Source organism: Rosa chinensis, chromosome 3, assembly GCF_002994745.2.
Source record: "Rosa chinensis cultivar Old Blush chromosome 3, RchiOBHm-V2, whole genome shotgun sequence".
Classification (NCBI taxonomy): domain Eukaryota; kingdom Viridiplantae; phylum Streptophyta; class Magnoliopsida; order Rosales; family Rosaceae; genus Rosa; species Rosa chinensis.
Genome location: NC_037090.1, coordinates 18,338,418 through 18,358,824, shown reverse-complemented (window position 1 = coordinate 18,358,824; position 20,407 = coordinate 18,338,418). Strand labels below are relative to the sequence as shown.

General features: G+C 38.9%; 3 protein-coding genes across 4 annotated transcripts; all 3 read left to right on the top strand.

The window, feature by feature from the left end:
* The first annotated feature begins 3,057 nt into the window (after nucleotides 1-3,057).
* LOC112193678 (pleiotropic drug resistance protein 2) lies at nucleotides 3,058-11,049 on the top strand. 2 transcript variants are annotated; one of them, XM_024333901.2, is made up of 21 exons: nucleotides 3,058-3,262; nucleotides 4,229-4,617; nucleotides 4,716-4,836; nucleotides 4,972-5,060; nucleotides 5,160-5,244; nucleotides 5,335-5,625; nucleotides 5,726-5,816; nucleotides 5,983-6,883; nucleotides 6,974-7,134; nucleotides 7,283-7,386; nucleotides 7,549-7,714; nucleotides 7,814-7,885; nucleotides 8,004-8,122; nucleotides 8,235-8,567; nucleotides 8,705-8,995; nucleotides 9,097-9,180; nucleotides 9,308-9,441; nucleotides 9,534-9,761; nucleotides 9,877-10,048; nucleotides 10,166-10,420; nucleotides 10,527-11,049. In XM_024333901.2, the coding sequence occupies exons 2-21, from the start codon at nucleotides 4,235-4,237 to the stop codon at nucleotides 10,794-10,796; spliced, it is 4,350 nt and encodes a 1,449-aa protein (XP_024189669.1). In that variant the 5' UTR covers nucleotides 3,058-3,262; nucleotides 4,229-4,234; the 3' UTR covers nucleotides 10,797-11,049. The 2 variants fall into 2 exon arrangements, with proteins under 2 accessions (XP_024189669.1, XP_024189667.1); XM_024333899.2 differs by lacking the exon at nucleotides 3,058-3,262 and having other exon boundaries at nucleotides 3,873-4,617.
* Nucleotides 11,050-12,637: 1,588 nt separating this feature from the next.
* LOC112193682 (tyrosine-protein phosphatase RLPH2) lies at nucleotides 12,638-15,770 on the top strand. The gene is made up of 4 exons (XM_024333906.2): nucleotides 12,638-13,228; nucleotides 14,139-14,206; nucleotides 14,403-14,582; nucleotides 14,924-15,770. The coding sequence occupies exons 1-4, from the start codon at nucleotides 12,658-12,660 to the stop codon at nucleotides 15,092-15,094; spliced, it is 990 nt and encodes a 329-aa protein (XP_024189674.1). The 5' UTR covers nucleotides 12,638-12,657; the 3' UTR covers nucleotides 15,095-15,770.
* A 1,650-nt stretch (nucleotides 15,771-17,420) lies between these two features.
* Nucleotides 17,421-20,407, top strand: LOC112193683 (tyrosine-protein phosphatase RLPH2). The gene is made up of 4 exons (XM_024333907.2): nucleotides 17,421-18,331; nucleotides 19,057-19,124; nucleotides 19,321-19,500; nucleotides 19,861-20,407. Exons 1-4 carry the CDS (start codon nucleotides 17,821-17,823, stop codon nucleotides 20,029-20,031), a joined length of 930 nt encoding a protein of 309 aa, XP_024189675.1. The 5' UTR covers nucleotides 17,421-17,820; the 3' UTR covers nucleotides 20,032-20,407.

Here is a 20,407-nt window from a genome sequence, read left to right as displayed (position 1 = left end):
TAGTCCTTATTCTCTCTAATTCTCACCTAACAGGTCTAAAATGACCATTATACCTCTCACTTCTTTTTTTTAATTTTTTTTTCTTCTCTTTTTTAGTGTTTTAATTTTTCTCTATTTTTGTTTTTTTTTTTTTTTTCTGCTTCTCTCTCTTAACTCTCTCTCTCTCTCTTGGGATTGGGGATTTTCCTCCATGGCCTCCACGACAAGACCCACAAATGCTCCAGTGATTCTGTAGCTCCCCGCTCTAGTTCCCCGACCCCAATTCCAGCTCCAACCAGCCCAACTTCAATCCCATTTCCAACCAGCCCGCCTCCACCGAGCTCCACTTCCAACCCACCACTCAAACCCCCGATCTCTCACCCTCCTCTGCCTCTTTTGCTTCACCGAATCCTAACCAGAAACCCTAACCCCCAAACCGAATCTGCTTCTAACGCCCCACTTGACTCATAAAATGGATCCGCCATCCTGACGACACCACCATCCAAAACGCTAAGACCTAGGAAGCTACGTCGGCTTCGGAGTCCAGAAAAGCTCGAGGACATTATCAGTATACTAATCCAAGTCCAAATTTCGGTGCTCTATTACCGAAGTAGTTGCTTGACGCTCTGTGGAATTCAAATTATGGTGCTCTATTACTTGCATCTTTCACCGTCTTACTTCGATACTGTCGCTTTCGAGCACAATTGCATGCTAGGTTTATGAGACGAGTAGAGAATTGGAGAGATCTGGTTTGCCTTCGGTGAGGTAGCTTCGACATGAGCTTCTTCGTCTTCGGGCTAGGCAACATCGTTTTGAGGCTTTGCATCGCTCGTATAGATCAGAATTTCATTTTGTAACGGAAATTCAATTTTTGAAGTTTTGAATTTTTGAGAGGAGAGTGTGTGTGTGTGTGTGTGAGAGAGAGAGAGAGAGAGAGAGAGAGATTAAAAAAAGAAAGAAAAATAATTTTTAAAAAAGGAAATAAGGGTATAATAGTCATTTTAGACCTGTTGTTTGAGAATTAGAGAGAATAAAGACTAACCTGTTTAATTTAAAAGGTGAGAGACTGAACTGTTTTTGGCAGTAAAATACAGGGAGTAACAAGTGTTTAATATTTATAGTATGCAAATATAATTAACAGGATGTACCTATTTTATGCTGCATTCATGAAAGCATAATCTACATGCTTAATAACTGTAGATAAAGATTCCATAGCCAATTATATTGAAGGAATAGTTGTTAGGGTGTCAGGTTAAGGCTCCATATAGCATATGGTTAAAGGGAAAATTCCACAAATGATCACTCAACTATGACTCATTCGACACTTTGGTCACTCAAGTTTCAAATATATCACTTTGGTCAATCAACGTACTATTACACCGTCAATTACTTTAGTCAGCCAAGGGGCATTTTATCTCACTTTGATCACTGCTCTCAATCATTCTAATACATATTTCTCAATTTTTCACAATTGATTGAATGAAAATATCATTAATATTGTAGCAAATAATTTTTTTTTAATGAAAAAAATTAAAGAAATGACTAGAGTGAATAAAAGAGTTAAAATTGAGTGACCAAAGTGATATATTCAAAATATGAGTGACCAAAATGTCGAATATGTAAAAATTGAGTGACCATTTATAATATTTCTTAGACTTTTCACAGGATCATGCATACCTATATCTCAGTCTTACTCCAAGAGTCCAAGACCAAGAATCTTGAACAGTAACATTACAGAATTTCTATACCTAGGTCAGAGTAGTTGACTGACTACCAGCTAATCAAACTGAGTATTTAAGTTACCTACTAATTACGGGTCCCAAAGGCCTAAGAGTTCTTGGAAGGCAAGAAAGTCATCAACAAATGAAGATAATGTATGCCAAACAGTGGTGCTTGTTTTTTCTCTCTCTGAGTATTATATTCCTAAAAAATAAATTTCAATGCCAAAGACTTTTTTTTACTAGAATCAAGACCCAAAATATTCCAACAAATAGAAAAGGGTCAAAAATTTCCTAAATTACTACAAACGAAAATGATTCCAGTAATCTTAATTATGTAGTAGCTCCACCATCCCTTTCTTATCCTACACATGGATGTATTCATACCAGTGATTGGATCCATGAAGCAACGAAAGAAAGCGATCGATGAAACTAAACTCGTTCTGCCATTTTGCAGAGTACGTCACAGTCGGGTGACTTTGGAACGGATTTTCAAATCTCGGGGGCTGTAAATTATAAGCAAAGCTGAGGGTTTGGCTGATCACCATGAGTAGTACAGTAACCAATAGGCTTAGCGGCGCCGCGAACCTTTTCCGGCTGAGGGCAAAGTGGTAATTTTGAAGAAGCTTGTTAACTTGTTTGTCCCGATTTGTTGCTTCTAGAAGACCACTGGAAATGGTGTGTGGGCAGTGGGCTCACTCCGATGCAACCTGTTAAAACTTAGAAGGAGAGGATGTCACGGCATATAAGTTGTTTGGAATAAGTTGAAACGTAATGATCCTCAATAAATTCTAAAACGATTTTTTTCCTAATTTTAGTTGCTAAGAATAAATATTGGTTATTGATTTTTTCTGAAAAGAAGAAAAAGAAAGAAAGAGAAAGACAATGATATAAGCCACTGGACAATGAAGTACTAGGCCACACTAGGGAGTCCCAATCCCTTTCAAAAGAAAGTATACCCTAGGGGTAGGTTACTTGCTGCTGTGACCTTTTACCCTGATGAAAGAGGGAAGCGACCCCATTATTGGAGAACTCGTGAAACTCGATTTTAAGTAAGGAGAGTGATGAACAAGATTTGGATTCGGTCGTGACAGGAAATAAAAATTGTTTGTTAAATAACTTTCGCTTAAAAAAATTGGAAACTATATTTACATTTTTGGTAAATTAAATACTTTTGCATAATGGTATTTCTAGAAGGTCTATTCTTCTAGACGATCCAGAAAGAACCTTTTAGATTATTATGGATTCGATCCAATCTTAAACATCGTCTAATACGGAATGGAAATGTTTTAGGCAGGAAATTATTCATATACTATATATATATAGATGCCTATAATTTGAGATACATTGATATTGATTGTGTGATAACAGTTCTGGACTATATAAGCAGAGTTCTTACACCAGCCTATTGTCCAACGCAGTGACCTGAGAGAACACCAACCAGTTTCGATTACTTTATACCCTCCATTTTAACACATACTTATCCTTACGATATATTCTTTTCGATCTGGAGGCTTACATTTAGGAACTATTGCTGCAAGTTTTCAACGACATCCTTTAAACAAGTAAGTTTGTTTATGCGATCTATCTCTTCTTAATTCTTACACCCGTACCTAAACTTTAAGTTTTACCATTTCCCTATTGCACCAGATTAGTTTATGTTACTTTGATATACAATATTATTTGCAAAGTATTCGTTGGCTAAAATTTTTTGGGGCTAGTAAGTATTGATGATCTGACTGCTGACATGGTATATGGTTTAATTAGGCTAAACCCTAAACATACGGTGTCAAATTATAAGGTTTAGGATAAACCACAAACACGATATCAGAGTATTGTTTGCATAAAGCTTGATTTCCCGAACTTCATAGAAAAATTGTCCTTAATTTGGATCCAAAATATCTAGGATTTGGTTTGGCGTCACTATTGCTCTTCTAAAGTTCCAAACTTCTCAGTTACTGCAGTTTGGTTAATTTTAGTTGATTGGCTGTTAACAATGCCAGTTGCTCTAACTTACTGATTGTCACGAAATGACCTCAAGCGGTGGACAATCTATTGGATAACATTAAAAATAAAACTCTTTGTAGCTTTAGAAGGAGTGATAGTGTGATACGTACGTAAGTAATTGAACGAAGATTCAAAAGTTGAAAAGAAATATCAAATATATATAGAAATTATTCTATATAAATCATCAGAACCAAATGAAACCAACCTTAAATTCAAACCTGATGAGACAAACATGATGAGACTTGTGCCCCTTTCCGTCAACTCCCACGTACAGTTTCTCTCTAATCTCCATAACGACGATGACACACTGGCCGCCACCAAAAGTGGGTGCCAAGTAACAACTCTTTAAGGCTCTGAGAGTTCGATCCTTTACAGGTGGTCGTCGAGTTAGTTAGGATATCACTTCGTCATTTAGAAGTACAGTCATAGAAGGTGGCTGCTGGTGTCACTTAAAGTTCTTTCTGCAACGAGATTACTTAACGTTGTAAAAAGTACTACTCAAGCTGTTTTGCTAATCAAAACAGATCACAATGGCGTTGGCTTTGGCCGGAGACGATCTGGCCCGGTCGACGAGCAGCCGGAGAAGCTTTGGTTCACATGGGAGCAAGCGGAGCTGGGCGTCCACAAGTTTCCGGGAGGTGTGGCAGGTCCCGCCGGACGTGTTCAACCGGAGTGGCCGGCAGGACGAGGATGAAGAGCTCCGGTGGGCCGCTATCGAGCGGCTTCCGACTTACGACAGACTTAGAAGAGGGATGCTCCGGCAGGTACTCGACAATGGACGAGTGGTTACTGATGAAGTGGATGTTACGAGGCTTGGAGTGCAAGACAAGAAGGTGTTGATGGAGAACATACTCAAAGTTGTGGAAGATGATAATGAAAAGTTTCTAAGGAGACTTAGAGACAGAACTGACAGGTTTGAGACTGTGAAGCTCACTCTTAACAAAGAAAAAATATATTTTTTTTGATTTATTATTGTTTTTAATTTTTGATTTTGAATTTTGGGCTTTAAAGAGTTGGGATTGAGATTCCGAAGATTGAAGTTAGATATGAGCATCTGTCGATTGAAGGAGATGTGTATGTTGGGAAAAGAGCACTGCCTACTCTGCTTAATGCTACCTTGAACACTATAGAGGTAATTTTGTTTTTCTTGGTATCAGTTTTGTGATGTTTGAGGCTGCAAATAGTTTATCTAGTGAATTTCACTGGGATGTTGATGTGGATGATGATTGAGTTTGTTTTGTTACTTGATTTGGTTTCTGGGTTGTAGAGTGTTCTGGGTTTGATTCGTCTTGCTCCATCAAAGAAGAGAAAGATCCAGATACTTAAAGATGTTAATGGAATAGTCAAACCTTCTAGGTAATTTTCATGATTTGTCCTTTCGTTTCTTGAAATAGAAAGTGTTGGTTACTCCTTTTAGTACTGGTAGTACATTTTTACTGATTTGGTAATTTCCAGGATGACCCTACTTTTGGGTCCTCCAGGTGCAGGTAAAACAACATTGCTGTTGGCACTTGCTGGGAAGCTTGATGACGATCTAAGGGTGATGATTCAATTCTCGTCCAATTTTCACTTGTCATTGCTTAATTTTTTGTGCCATTTCTATATTGACCGACTTGGAAATGATGAACAGGTATCTGGGAACATCACTTACTGTGGTCATGAATTGAGAGAGTTTGTTCCCCGAAGGACATGTGCTTATATCAGTCAACATGATCTTCACTATGGAGAAATGACAGTGAGGGAGACATTGGATTTTTCGGGACGATGCTTAGGTGTGGGGACTAGATATGAAATGCTGGCTGAACTTTCCAGAAGAGAAAAAGAAGCAGGAATCAAGCCGGATCCTGAGATTGATGCATTCATGAAAGCCACCTCAGTTTCAGGCCTGAAGACTAGTTTGGTCACAGATTATGTTATCAAGGTCTGTCTTTAATCGCCATTTTTTTTTCTGAAGCTGAAATATATATAGCTTAATCTTTCATCAATCCAATTATTTCTTACTTCTTATGAATCATTAACAGATTCTTGGTTTGGATATCTGTTCTGATATTATGGTTGGTGATGAAATGAGAAGGGGTATTTCTGGTGGCCAGAAAAAGCGTGTCACAACTGGTATGCTTCTTGTCAGATATCTAACATGTTTAGTAATGATGCGAGACAATGTCTGGGTGATGAATTTTAATCAGAATTACCCAAATAGATCCGAATTCATGGTCTCGCAATGTAATGTGTCAGACAGTCTTACCAACCTAATGGGTTTTGCCTGAACAATATGCAGGGGAAATGTTGGTTGGACCAGCAAAGGTGCTTTTAATGGATGAAATTTCAACAGGGTTAGACAGTTCCACAACTTTTCAGATATGCAGGTACATGAGGCAAATGGTACATATAATGGATGTCACAATGGTCATCTCTCTTCTTCAACCAGCACCAGAGACATTTGAGCTGTTTGATGACCTTATCTTACTTTCAGAAGGTCAGATTGTGTACCACGGTCCGCGTGAGAGTGTTCTCGAGTTCTTTGAATACATGGGTTTCAAATGCCCGGAGAGGAAAGGAGTTGCTGACTTTTTGCAAGAAGTAACATCTAAGAAGGATCAAGAACAATACTGGTTCAAGAAAACCGAACCTTACAGATACATTGAAGTTGCTGAGTTTGTTGAGTGCTTCAACAATTTCCAATATGGCCAACAGATTGCATCAGAACTTGGGGTTCCTTATGAAAAGTCAAGAGCTCACCCAGCTGCATTAGTCAAAGAGAAATATGGTATTTCAAATTGGGAACTGTTCAAGGCTTGTTTTGCAAGGGAGTGGCTGCTAATGAAGCGCAATTCTTTTGTGTATGTATTCAAGACAACCCAGATAACAATTATGTCAGTAATTGCGTTCACAGTGTTCCTTAGGACTCAAATGCCAGTGGGAACTGTACAAGATGGAGGAAAATTTTTCGGAGCACTGTTTTTCAGTCTGATTAATGTCATGTTCAATGGAATGGCAGAACTGGCAATGACTGTTTTCAGGCTTCCTGTGTTTTATAAACAGAGGGATTTCTTGTTTTATCCTGCTTGGGCTTTTGGTTTTCCCATTTGGGTCCTTAGGATCCCCCTATCTTTAATGGAGTCGGCAATATGGATTGTTCTTACTTATTACACCATTGGATTTGCTCCAGCTGCTAGCAGGTAAACAGGGTTCAAGTTTCATCTTGGAATATAAATATATGGGGATCAGAGATATATCCACTCATATTTTGTTTTTATTCACTACTACAGATTTTTCAGACAGTTTTTGGCTTTTTTTGGCATTCATCAAATGGCACTGTCCCTCTTTCGGTTCATTGCTGCTCTTGGAAGAACACAAACGGTTGCAAATACTCTCGGTACCTTCACCTTGCTTATGGTGTTTGTTCTGGGAGGATTTATTGTTGCCAAAAGTATGCACTCAATCTTTCTCACTTGAGCCATTTTCTTCTTGTTGAAGCAATCTGTTAGTACCTGGTTGATATTAGAAATCACTTAAAAAAATTTCATACTTCATCATGGTATTTCATTATATATAATAGTTAATTCTTGTGACTGCAGATGACATTGAGCCTTGGATGATATGGGGCTACTATATATCTCCTATGATGTATGGACAGAATGCAATTGTCATGAACGAATTCCTCGATAAAAGATGGAGCGCGGTAAGATCCCTCAGAGGCTTAATAGTCATCATTTCATGATTTTCCATTCTGTGTAAACAACTTTCATGTGTAGGAAAATATATGACTATAGCCAGCTTTTGAATTCTCAAGCATAAGACATTATTGAAAGTTCTAAAATACTCTTATCCACTGGACCTGCAGCGAAATACAGATCCAAGAATTAATGAACCTACAGTTGGGAAAGTCCTCCTTAAGTCCAGAGGATTCTTCACAGATGAATATTGGTTCTGGATATGTATTGGAGCACTATTTGGATTTTCTCTTCTCTTTAACATCTTATTCATTGCTGCATTGACTTTTCTGAATCGTAAGTTCAACTCGTTTTCAAGTTTTTTCTTTTTCATTAGTGAATGTGAAATTCTAGAGTTGACGAACCGTCTTTCTTGTATTGGATTATCAACACCAGCTCTTGGAGATTCGAAGGCTGTCATAGCTGATGAAAAAAGTGAGAAAAAGAAAAGGAAGTCATCAACTGAAGGTTTGCACATTTATCTCCTCTCCTTTAAGTTGTGGTTACTTTTCCCACACCAGTATGTCTCTACTAGGACAAGCAGTCTCTATTAAGACAAGTAATTAATTCTTACGAAAAATTTCAGGTATTGATATGGCATTGAGGAGTTCTTCAGAGCATGCACCAACGAAAGGAATGGTTTTGCCCTTCCAACCCCTGTCACTCGCATTTAACCATGTGAACTACTATGTCGATATGCCAGCTGTAAGTTATTCAATGTAAAAATTGTATGCCGTCTTTTCCTTTAAGAAATGTTCTTCATTTGTGTATCATTCAAAAGGTCTTTGTTATGTGAGCTTCTGTAATCTAATAATAGGAAATGAAGAGTCAAGGAGTTGATCAAGATCGCCTTCAGCTCCTAAGAGATGTCAGTGGTGCTTTTAGACCAGGAGTATTGACAGCACTTGTAGGTGTTAGTGGTGCTGGAAAAACAACTCTTATGGATGTCTTGGCAGGAAGAAAGACAGGTGGTTATATTGAAGGAAGTATTAACATCTCCGGTTATCCAAAGAAACAAGACACATTTGCTCGTGTTAGTGGTTATTGTGAGCAGAATGACATCCATTCACCACATGTTACTGTATACGAATCTCTTCTGTATTCAGCCTGGCTCCGTCTTTCTTCAAATGTAAAGACCCGAACAAGAAAGGTATGTTGTATGCAATGCATACTCAATAAGAGAATCCCTTTTCTTGGACCTTTACCAGATTTTTCTCTTCTAAGTTTCAAGTCCTATTCTTCAACGATCATCAGTACATTGAGATCTCTTTTTTTGATGTGATACAGATGTTTGTTGAGGAAGTCATGGAGTTGGTTGAGCTTAATCCCATTAGAGATGCTCTAGTTGGCCTTCCGGGAATAGATGGTCTTTCAACGGAACAAAGGAAGAGACTAACCATAGCCGTGGAGCTGGTAGCCAACCCCTCTATTATTTTCATGGATGAACCAACATCTGGACTTGATGCCAGGGCTGCTGCCATCGTTATGCGTACTGTGAGAAACACAGTGGACACTGGAAGAACTGTCGTCTGCACGATTCATCAGCCAAGCATAGATATTTTTGAAGCTTTTGATGAGGTATCACTCAACCTCCTAGTCTTTTGTTACCTCTGTGTGTATTCTTGTTTAGTGCCTCCCTGCCTCTTACATTTTTCCAACTTGATTTGTGCTTTCTGCAGCTGCTTCTGATGAAACGAGGAGGGCAAGTTATATATGCTGGACCTCTAGGTCGCCAATCTCACAAACTTGTAGAATATTTTGAAGTAAGCTTTTTTTTGTGGTTGTGGTTTTGTTTACATTTTTACTTGGCTTTGAAAATCTGAGCTGGGAATTTATTACTGAGTTATGCTGATTTTTAATGCCCTATGGACTAACATAAATCTGTTACAGGCTGTTCCTGGGGTCACTAAGATTAAGGATGGTTACAATCCTGCTACATGGATGCTTGAGGTTACTGCTCCTTCAGTTGAGGCTCAACTGGATGTGGACTTTGCAGACATTTATGCCAATTCCTCACTTTACCAGTAAGTGTGAATTTTTTCCCTCGAAATGTTATTGTTCCTCTAATTTTCCATCTTTTGATTAATTCTCACTCTTGTTCTTGATGTATTTTTAGGAGGAATCAAGAGCTTATCGAAGAGCTTAGTACTCCGGTGCCAGGGTCCAAGGATCTCTACTTCCCAACCAAATACTCCCAACCATTCCCTGTTCAATGCAAAGCTTGTTTCTGGAAAATGCATTGGTCTTATTGGAGAAACCCCCAGTACAACGCCATCCGGTTCTTCATGACAATAGTCATTGGTGTTTTATTTGGTCTTATCTTCTGGAACAAGGGACAACAGACGTAAGATCTCATTCCTTAGACTAATTAGTTTTATTGATTGACTGCAACTGCGTAGTTAACTATAACATGCTCTTGGTATCTGTATCTGATGTTAACTAATATCATCATATAATAGAACCCAACAACAAGATCTGATGAACCTTTTGGGAGCCATGTATGCTGCTGTGCTTTTCCTTGGAGCTACAAATGCTTCTGCGGTGCAAGCAGTTGTTGCCATTGAAAGAACAGTTTTCTATCGTGAAAGAGCGGCTGGGATGTATTCTGAACTGCCTTATGCATTTGCTCAGGTAATGCATACACTTGATAACCTGGTCTAGAAACTTTTATAATTCTAAACCTAGTGAATCTAGCAAAAGTTGGTTATCACAATACTTCACTGAAGAGCTATCTCACTTCTTTTGCAGGTGGCCATAGAGACAATCTATGTTGCAATTCAAACTTTTATCTACACTCTTATCCTCTACTCTATGATTGGATTTGAGTGGAAGATAGCTAAATTCCTCTGGTTCTACTACTACATACTGATGTGCTTCATCTACTTCACAATGTATGGGATGATGGTTGTTGCACTCACTCCAGGCCACCAGATTGCTGCAATTGTTATGTCCTTTTTCCTCAGTTTCTGGAATTTGTTTTCCGGGTTTCTCATTCCAAGACCGGTATGTGACATCAAATCCAAATAAATATTGCACAATGCGTCAACCATACTTGATTTTCTGTTTGTGTTGGGATACAATAGCTCACCACATTTCTTATTATGAGCAGCAAATCCCAATATGGTGGAGGTGGTACTACTGGGCTTCACCTGTGGCTTGGACGCTATATGGCCTTGTGACCTCTCAAGTGGGTGACAAGGATGCTGATCTTGTGCTACCTGGATATGGCACTATGAAATTGAAGACGTTCCTTAAGGATCAGCTGGGTTTTGATTATGATTTCCTTCCGGCTGTCGCAGCTGCCCATGTTGGCTGGGTCCTCCTTTTCTTCTTTGTGTTTGCATATGGAATCAAGTTCCTCAACTTTCAGAGGAGATAACCCGCTTCACTCACTCACTGCTACAAATATGACTGTTATACAATACAATAGGATAGCATTTATCTGTGTAAAGTAGTCCATCTTGCGCATTATTACATTCTTTTGTCCTGGTTTTCCACCAATGCAGCTATAATCAGCTATATATTTTAGGGACACACAGAAAATGTACTTTTTGTTTATGTTTTGTCAGACAATTACTAAAATGATTTGATGGCAACCATGATAATTAAGTGATCATACATTCATACATGCATATTCTAGTTACATATGATCTGCACCATGGAAAAATGACAGCGAGGGAGACATCAGAACTTTCCAGCTCAAATACATTCTGGGATCAAACTGAATGAACTAGTACAGAGTAAACACAATGATTTTCTTGCAGACCGTCAGACTGACCCCAGTACCAGCAATTCTTTTCGGGCCGGTGCTCACCAAACTTATAACAACGAAAACAAACCATGGGAACATCACGAACAGCAGGTCCTCGAAGGCGTTAACCATTCACCTTGGTACTGTAGTGCAATGGTGCCCTTGTAAATCCCTCTGGTAACTCCTCCTCATCACTTCCTACTAGAGAGTCTAGGCCAATGTCATCATATGTGCATGTTACAGTACTGTGACCGGCGCCACATATCTCACAACGCTCGCCTACAGCAGCTAGCCCTTGGTGGTTCTTCTATAGTAGACTCTGCTTCTTTTTCCTTCTTCTCTGGTGTTTGTGGTTCCATGGTTATATACCAAAGAAGAAATAGATGATGATGATAACAGTGACCAAGACAATACCAAAGATGAATAATGTCAGAAGCTTCAGTTAAAGATTCTACATAATACAAAATTTACTAATGTTTACTTTTTCTGTGGTTTGCAATTTGTTATGCAATGGTCAGTCAGTTCCTTCCGTATATATTACGTACGTTACCATAATCATACCTCTCAATCTGAGTTTGAGGTATCAAAGTTTCATGTTTGGAAACAAAGTGTGGTTTTCATATGTAAAACTAGCACATCTAGTGCCAGTGGTTAGAGAGTCCAAAATCCTTACGATCAAATTGTCTTATAGTTCTATTTAAGGGATTTTGTCCATTTACCCCATTTCTAGGGATTAGAGATCCGGGAGCGATGAGAGAGAGAGAGAGACGGAGAGAGAGCAGATCGGAGAGGAATGAGAGAGAGAGAGAGAGAGAGAGAGAGAGAGAGAGAGAGAGAGAGAGAGAGCAGGTCGGAGAGCGATGAGAGGGAGAGAGAGAGAGAGAGAGAGAGAGCAAACGGAGAGGGATGAGAGAGAGAGAGAGTTCAGATCGTGGAGAGCGGAGAGAGACATAGAGGCACGATGTAAATTCATTAATTAGCTTAGGGCAAAATTGTCATTTTGTTTTAAAATGGGCAAGTGAGAACAAAAATCTCTTGCTGGGGTAAGTGGGATAATTTTCCCTCATTTTGGGGCTTTGGGTCAAGGACCCTTTATTTAAAACGAAACTTTAAAAAAAAAAAATAGTAATTCAATTGGAGTTTGATTTTAACGAGAATCACCGCACAGCACAAACCCCGGCCCCAATTCCGTCTCGGACCTCTATGCTTTTCTGGCCCAAAACTTCTCCTCCCAATCGTAACACATTCAAAATTTATTATTGTTTACATTTATTGTGGATTAATTGCAATTAATTTGAGCTCGAGGTCGGTATCAAATTTTCATGTTTGGAATCTCTGAGGTGTGATCACATCCGGATGCAAGTGCTTGGACTCAGTCCAAGATCCTTACAATGAAATTGTCTTGTAGTTTCATTTAAAAAGATTCGTTTTGTAAAAAAATAATAATAATAATACCTAATAATAATAATAATACAGAGAAAAACTTCAAATGATTGTAGCAACTTTCCACATTCGTTTAACCAAAGTCCTTCACCGGAAGACCAAAACCATGTCAGACCCAAAACCCAGACTAGTCTGCTGCATCGGCGACGTCCACGGCTTCCACACGAAGCTCCAAAACCTCTGGTCCAATCTGGAAATCTCCATCCCCTCTTCAGAATTCGCCACCGCCCTCGTCATCTTCCTCGGCGACTACTGCGACCGCGGCCCAGACACCAACAAAGTCCTCGACTTCCTCATTTCCCTGCCCTCCAGATACCCGCATCAGAAACACGTCTTCATCGCGGGAAACCACGACTTCGCCTTCGCCGGGTTCTTGAGAGTCCTGCCTCCGCCGGCGGACGGGTCCGAGTTCCGGGAGGGGTGGAAGGAGTTCGAGGAGAGTGAGGAGAGAGAAGGGTGGTTTAAGGGCGAGGGGTACGAGGGAATGCACTTGCAGGGGAGGAGATGGGCTGGGAGTAGTAAGGGGTTTAATAAGGCTAAAGGGACTGAGTACCAGGGTTCCGTTTATAAAGCTGGGCCCACTTTTGAGTCTTATGGAGTGCCTCATGGCTCTGCCGGTATGATTTTCTTATTGTAGGGCGCTCGGTGTTTCGTTTCGTTTGGTTGACTTGATTATTCTGTTTATTGGAAATTGATTGTGTGTTTTGATCGTTGAATTTCAGCTACATTCAGTCCAATTAGGCAAGTCACAATTTTTTTATTTTTTTTATTTTTTTTTATCAGATAAAAAATTCAAATGCTATAACTAATCTTTTGTGAGTTGAACTCATAACCTTCTATATACGAATGAGAGACTGTACCACTAGTCAAGGGACAATCTTGATTTGTTGAGTCATTAGTGTCTCATTGTGTTACTACGTAATTTTAGTGCTTGTGTAGTGTTAAATTTACATATCTTAAATTTTTCGACGGTCATTGACTGTTTTTTCAATGGAGTGGCAGTGAAACCATTTTGTTTGATGCATTTTTGGGTAATACCTGGCGATTTCATGTCTCTTGAGTGCGAATCTTGGTTTGCCAAATGAATCGTAAATGTATCATTGTGGATTTTTTTGCCTACATTGAGTAGCATTTGGCAAGTGTCAATCTTGGTTTGCTTAATAATGAACGTCTAATTCAGTAACTTGAGTTCTTGCGGGGTGTTAAATTTACATATTTTAAATCTTTCGGTGGTCATTAACTGTTTTTCAGTTGAGTGACTCTTGGTTCAATTTGGCAACGAAACCATTTTGTTTGATGCATTTTTGGGCAATCCATGACTATTTCATGTCTCTCTGAATTGTATGATTTTCCGCTATACACCATTGCCAGTGACAAGCTTGGTTTGCCAAATTATGGATGTATCATTGTTATTCAGTACTTCTAACTAGTTGTCTATAGTTGGATTGGTTAGTGTGCTTCCTCAGTAAATCCACTGATATGATTTCAAATTGTGACTTTTTGAATTGGAACAATTCTTATGGCCAGATCTGGTGAAGGTAGTTCCTGATGATCATAAGAAGTTTCTTGCCGATATGGTTTGGGTGCATGAAGAGGTCAGGCTTGTTTTACTTGCTCGCATCTAAATTTTTTACGACACTAAAGAGCATTTGATTAGAGTCATTGTGTAAAATTGAGAGGAAAATTTAAATGGCTTTGCTTTCCCATTTTTTGTGTGTTCTGAAGCAGAATGCAGTAATTGAGAACAAATGATGAAGCTTAGTGAGTATTGATGATTTGCATTTTTTCCAGGATGATGTCTGTGTAGAGATTGAGGGTGAAACCAAACACTGTAAATTGATTGCTGTGCACGCCGGTTTGGAGAAAGATAACGATGTCAAACAACAGTTGGAGTTTCTGAAAGCCAGAGATACTCGGGTACCTAAGATAAAGGCTCTGAGTGGCAGGAAAGACGTGTTGAATATACCAGAGGTGATGGTTCTAGACAAAGCGTGCATTTTCTTATAGCTGGTGGATTGCCAACAGCATGCGCTTGTTTTACGTCGTTGGCAATCAACCGCATGTAAGAGAATGCATACTCAAATGTTTCTCTTTTATTCCTATAACGGAAAATCCCTTGATATCGCTTATCCTCTTTATTGAAGCTTTCCTGATTTAGGAGCCTAAGGTTCTTTTATTCCCTGAATTTCTATATTTATTATTCTTGATAAAGATTTTCATATGTCTGGGTTAACTGAGATTTGCAATATATCCTCATGCTATTGGAATGTTACTGAAATCTAGACGTTTGCTGGTGTTTTGGTATCTTATAGGAACTGAAAAAGACTCAAACTGTTATTGTAAGTGGACATCATGGGAAACTTCATATTGAAGGCTTAAGGCTGATTATTGATGAAGGCGATGGTAAGGCAAAGAACCCAGTGGCTGCAATTTTACTCCCCTCTATGAAAATAATCCGTGATACAGACGTTTTGGCAAACTAGTTTCAAGTCTGGGGTACATGCTGCACTGTCATACACTCACTCAGTCACTCATAATAAAGCATCTGTTTGCTAGCGTAATCTGGCAAAGCATATATGTTATAATCCCCGCATGGAATATGTTCCTCATGGGCTAGTAGAGTTGAAAAGTTGTTCCCCTACATCTTTGAATGATATGGAAGTGTCGATGTAGTTTTGTTTTGTTGTTGCTGAAGGAACAAGATTCTTTTCTAGAAAAACAGGATCTGAGCATCGGGAATATTTCAACCTTCCCAACCTTCCTTCCCAGTTGCTACTCTTCCCTCTCCATTTTCATTTATTATTTGCCTGAGCTTGAGTACCAAATCAGAGAAACTGTCACTCTTTTCTTCAGTGTTTGCATCAGACTATTGGCATTTTAAGCTACCAGATTTACTCTCATGAGCAAGGATTATACCGGTGTTCACTGGTACGGTAGCACCTCTCTTTTGTGATTTTGTAGCTCCAAAAGGATTGAAATTTCCCTAAAGAGGAGTACTTAATGTTGTGATCTCAAGCTTATATATGAGTGTAACGTAGACACATATACTCCCAGTGCCCCACCAACCGTTTACGGCTGTAGATCACCATAACAGATTAACAGTATTGTAAAGTTTCTCTTTCCAAAAGAATATGTTCAAAATTGTAAGAAATGCTTTTATCCTCTCAGTTTGTCATCCGGAAGTTCTTATGATGATAACCTTATTGAGCAGTGAAGATAACTTTCACCATCTTTCTCATTAGCCACAGGGCTTTTGTAGTATAGATATGAACAATAACACAAACGATGGGCAGGCACGTTCTCAAGCAGACCATGCGAACTTGCAGAGTTCCGCTGAAATGCAGGGACCGTTTAAACACTGTTGTTTTACCGTTTGAAAACTGCAAGGGGGACATATAAGTTTGGAGAGTACAACAAGGGGGACATGGAGCCTAAACCCCGTGTAGTAATACAACTATCCTCAATAAAAAACATCCTGAATAATATCAAAAGTGTCATCTATCCAATACTCATCTAACAAAGATACTAGATCGTGCAGGCCTATTTGCAACACCATTTGCTTCATGAAAGATATGTCAAAGAAAAACAAAATAGAAAGCCCCCATGTAATGACGACAATCATTAATTATATAACTAACCTCAGACAAATCTGCCTCTTCTCTAGCCAGGGTATTCCTTCATGGATCTAGCTCATCTAAAGTGAAAAAAGTGTGAATTTTCTTCAATTTCATAAAATCTAGACTCTTTATCTAATCTAAATATCATGACAATTGACACATCACTTTTCCATCAATTTTTAGTTTTTTTCGTCTAAACCACAGTTAACTTGCCGTTAACTCTAGACAAAAAAATAAAAAATAAAAAAATAAATTAGGGATTTGGCGAGGACTCGAGGAGTTGCTGCGTGTTCTTTCTCTGTGCTTCTAGCCATGGCAACTCATTCATGGTTGCAGAGAAGAAGAAAAAATAAAAAAGCTGACTTGCAGTGAATAGCAGCAATGAATATGGCATATGAATTATAAACATAACCCTGGAAGTTGTGTTAATTGGAAAATTCATCAAGAAGCAATACTGTATCTGGAAAAACTCAAATTGACCAAGAATGAGTTCGTAATTCCATGACTAATATAAGTTAAATGAAATTCCTCCTATCATCTGATAGAAATTTCCAATGCTTTCCCAAGTTTCAATCTTGAATGCTAGCTAATAATTGTTTTTTGTTGTTACACAAGTTTTTTTTTCTTCTTCTTAAATTCATGACGTTGGCTAATGGATCACTGAACAATTCTTGAATATATATTTCTAGCATTGGAACAAACTAAAGGGCAAACGCAACTGAGATAATGAACAATTGAATGGTAAATCAATAACAACACAATTTATTTATTCTTTTCTTCAACCATGGATGAGTTGCCATGGAAGCTTAGATAAAAGAAACGCAGCAACTCAAATCCCTAATTTTTTTTTCTTGAGTTAACGGCAAGTTAACTGTGGTTTAGATGAAAAACTAAAAATTTATGGAAGAATAATGTGTCAATTGTCATGACCTTTAGATTAGACAAAAAGTTCAGATTTTATGAAATTAAAGTAAATTCACATCATCCTCACTTTAAAGGAGCCAGGTCTTCCATCAACGTCTTGATTTAAGAGCTGATTGCTTTTTTATGTTTTATGTGAGGTCTAAAGATTCGGTATGCAACTATCCTTCTTCGAATTCTAGTTAAATTTTGCCAAGTTAAAATTCTAGTTAAGAATTATACGCAACAAATTGAAGAGTTAAATAAGAATATTAACAATGGAGGTAAAAAAATACTAGAATAAGGAGAAGACTCGTTGTGTTACAATATGACATTTTAAGAAAAATACTAAAATAAAGAGAAGACTCATTAGAACCTCTGAAGTGTGGTTATCGTACGTAAAACTAGTACAATAAACACGAATTCCCCGTTAAATTCCTAAACGTAGAATATAAATCACATTAGGAACCGTAGCCGGTGGTCAGAGCCCAAAATTCTTCCAATCAAATTGTCTTGTAGACTTGTAGTTTTATTAAATAAATAAAGAAAAGAAGTTCAAATTGGAGTTTGATTTCAACGAGAATCACAGCCACAAACCCCGCCACATATATAAGCCCCCAGTTCAACCTCCGAGCAACTTTCCACATTCATTTGTACCGAATCTCAGCACCCTTAACCGGAAAACCAAAACCATGTCGGACCCAAAACCCAGACAAGTCTGCTGCATCGGCGACGTCCACGGCTTCCACACGAAGCTCCAAAACCTCTGGTCCAATCTCGAATCCTCCATCCCCTCTTCAGACTTCGCCACCGCCCTCGTCATCTTCCTCGGCGACTACTGCGACCGCGGCCCAGACACCAACAAAGTCCTCGACTTCCTCATTTCCCTGCCCTCCAGATACCCGCATCAGAAACACGTCTTCATCGCCGGAAACCACGACTTCGCCTTCGCCGGCTTCTTGAGAGTCCTGCCTCCGCCGGCGGACGGGTCCGAGTTCCGGGAGGGGTGGAAGGAGTTCGAGGACAATGAGGAGAGAGAAGGGTGGTTCAAGGCCGAGGGGTACGAGGGAATGCACTTGCAAGGGAGGAGATGGGCTGGGAGTATGAAGGGGTTTAATAAGGCTAAGGGGACCGAGTACCAGGGTTCCATTTATGACGCTGGGCCCACTTTTGAGTCTTATGGGGTGCCTCATGGCTCTGCCGGTATGATTATGTTTGGTGATGGAAATTGATTGTGTGTTTTGGTTGTTGAATTTCAGCTGCATTCAGTCGCATTTTGCAAGTGACAATCTTGGTTTGTTGAGTCATTAATGTTTCACAGTGTTACTAAGTGTAGTAGTTAGTAACTTTAGTGCTTGTGTAGTGTTAAATTTACATCTCTTAAATCTTTCGGTGGTCATTTACAGTTTTTTTCAGTAGAGTGGCAATGGAACGATTCTGTTTTATGCATTTTTGGGTAATCCCTGGTGATTTCATGATGGTTTTGAATTCAGATCAGTTGGATTTTCTGCTGTACATAAGTTTGAATCTTGGTTTGCCGAATTGTGAATGTCTTGTTGTGTTACTTTGTATATAATTCAGTAACTTTAGTTCTTGCGGAGTGTTAAATTTACTTAATTTAAATCTTTCGGTGGCCATTATCCGTTTTTTCAGTCGAGTGATTCTTGGTTCAATTTGGCAACGAAACCGTGCATTTTTGGGCAATCCATGGCTATTTCATGTGTCTCTTAATTGTATGATTTTCCCCTATACACCGTTGCGTGTCATAAGTTTGAATCTTGCTTTGCCAAATTATGGATGTATCATTGTGCTATTCAGTACTTCTAACTAGTTGTCTATGGTTGGATTGGTTAGTGTGCTTTCTCAGTAAATCCACTGATATGAATTCGTTTTGTGACTTTCTCAAATGGAACAATTCTTATGGCCAGATCTGATGAAGGCAGTTCCTGATGATCATAAGAAGTTTCTTGCCGATCTGGTTTGGGTGCATGAAGAGGTCAGGCTTGTTTTACTTGCTCTCATCTAAATTTTTTACCACACTAAAGAGCATTTGATTAGAGTCATTGTGTAAAATTGAGAGGAAAATTTAAATGGCTTCGATTTCCCATTTTTTGTGTGTTCTGAAGCAGAATGCAGTAATTGAGAACAAATGATGAAGCTTAGTGAGTATTGATGATGTGCACTTTTTCCAGGATGATGTCTGTGTAGAGATTGAGGGTGAAACCAAACGCTGTAAATTGATTGCCGTGCACGCCGGTTTGGAGAAAGATAAAGATGTCAAACAACAGTTGGAGTTTCTGAAAGCCCGAGATACTCGGGTACCTAAGATAGAGGCTCTGAGTGGCAGGAAAGACGTGTGGAATATACCAGAGGTGATGGTTCTATACCTCTTTTTATCAGCAGACAAGCATGCATTTTCTTATAGCTGGTAGATTGCCAACAGCATGCGCTTGTTTTACGTTGTTGGCAATCAACCGCTTGTAAGAGAATGCATACTCAAATGTGCATTCTCTTTTATGCCTATAATCGGAAAAAGCCCCTTGATATCGCTAATCCTCTTTAGTGAAACTTTCCCTATATAGGGGCCCAAGATTCTTTTATTCCATGAATTTCAATATTTATTCTTGATAAAAATTTCAGTTGTCTGGATTAACTGAGATTTGTTATATATCCTCATACTATTGGAATGTTACTGAAATCTAGACATTTGCTGGTGTTTTGGTATCTTATAGGAACTGAAAAAGACTCCAACTGTTATTGTAAGTGGACATCATGGGAAGCTTCATATTGAAGGCTTAAGGCTGATTATTGATGAAAGCGGTGGTATGGCAAAGAACCCGGTGGCTGCAATTTTACTCCCCTCTATGAGGATAGTCCGTGATACAGACATTTTGGCAAACTAGTTTCAAGTCTGGGGTACACTCACTCATAATAAAGTATCTATTTGCTACCATAATTTGGCAAAGCATATAGATTATAATCCCCGCATGGAATATGTTCCTCATGGGCTAGTAGAGTTGAAAAGCTGTTCTGCTACAGAGTGTCGATGTAGTTTTGTTTTGTTGTTGCTGAAGGAACAAGAATTCTTTTCTAGAAAAACAGGATCTGAGCATTGGGAATATTTCAACCCTCCTAACCTTCCTTCCCAGTTTCTACGCTTCCCTTTCCATTTTCATTTATATTTGCCTGAGCTTGAGTACCAAATCAGAGAAACTGTCACTCTTATCTTCAGTGTTTGCATCAGACAATTGGCATTTTAAGCTACTAGATTTACTCTCA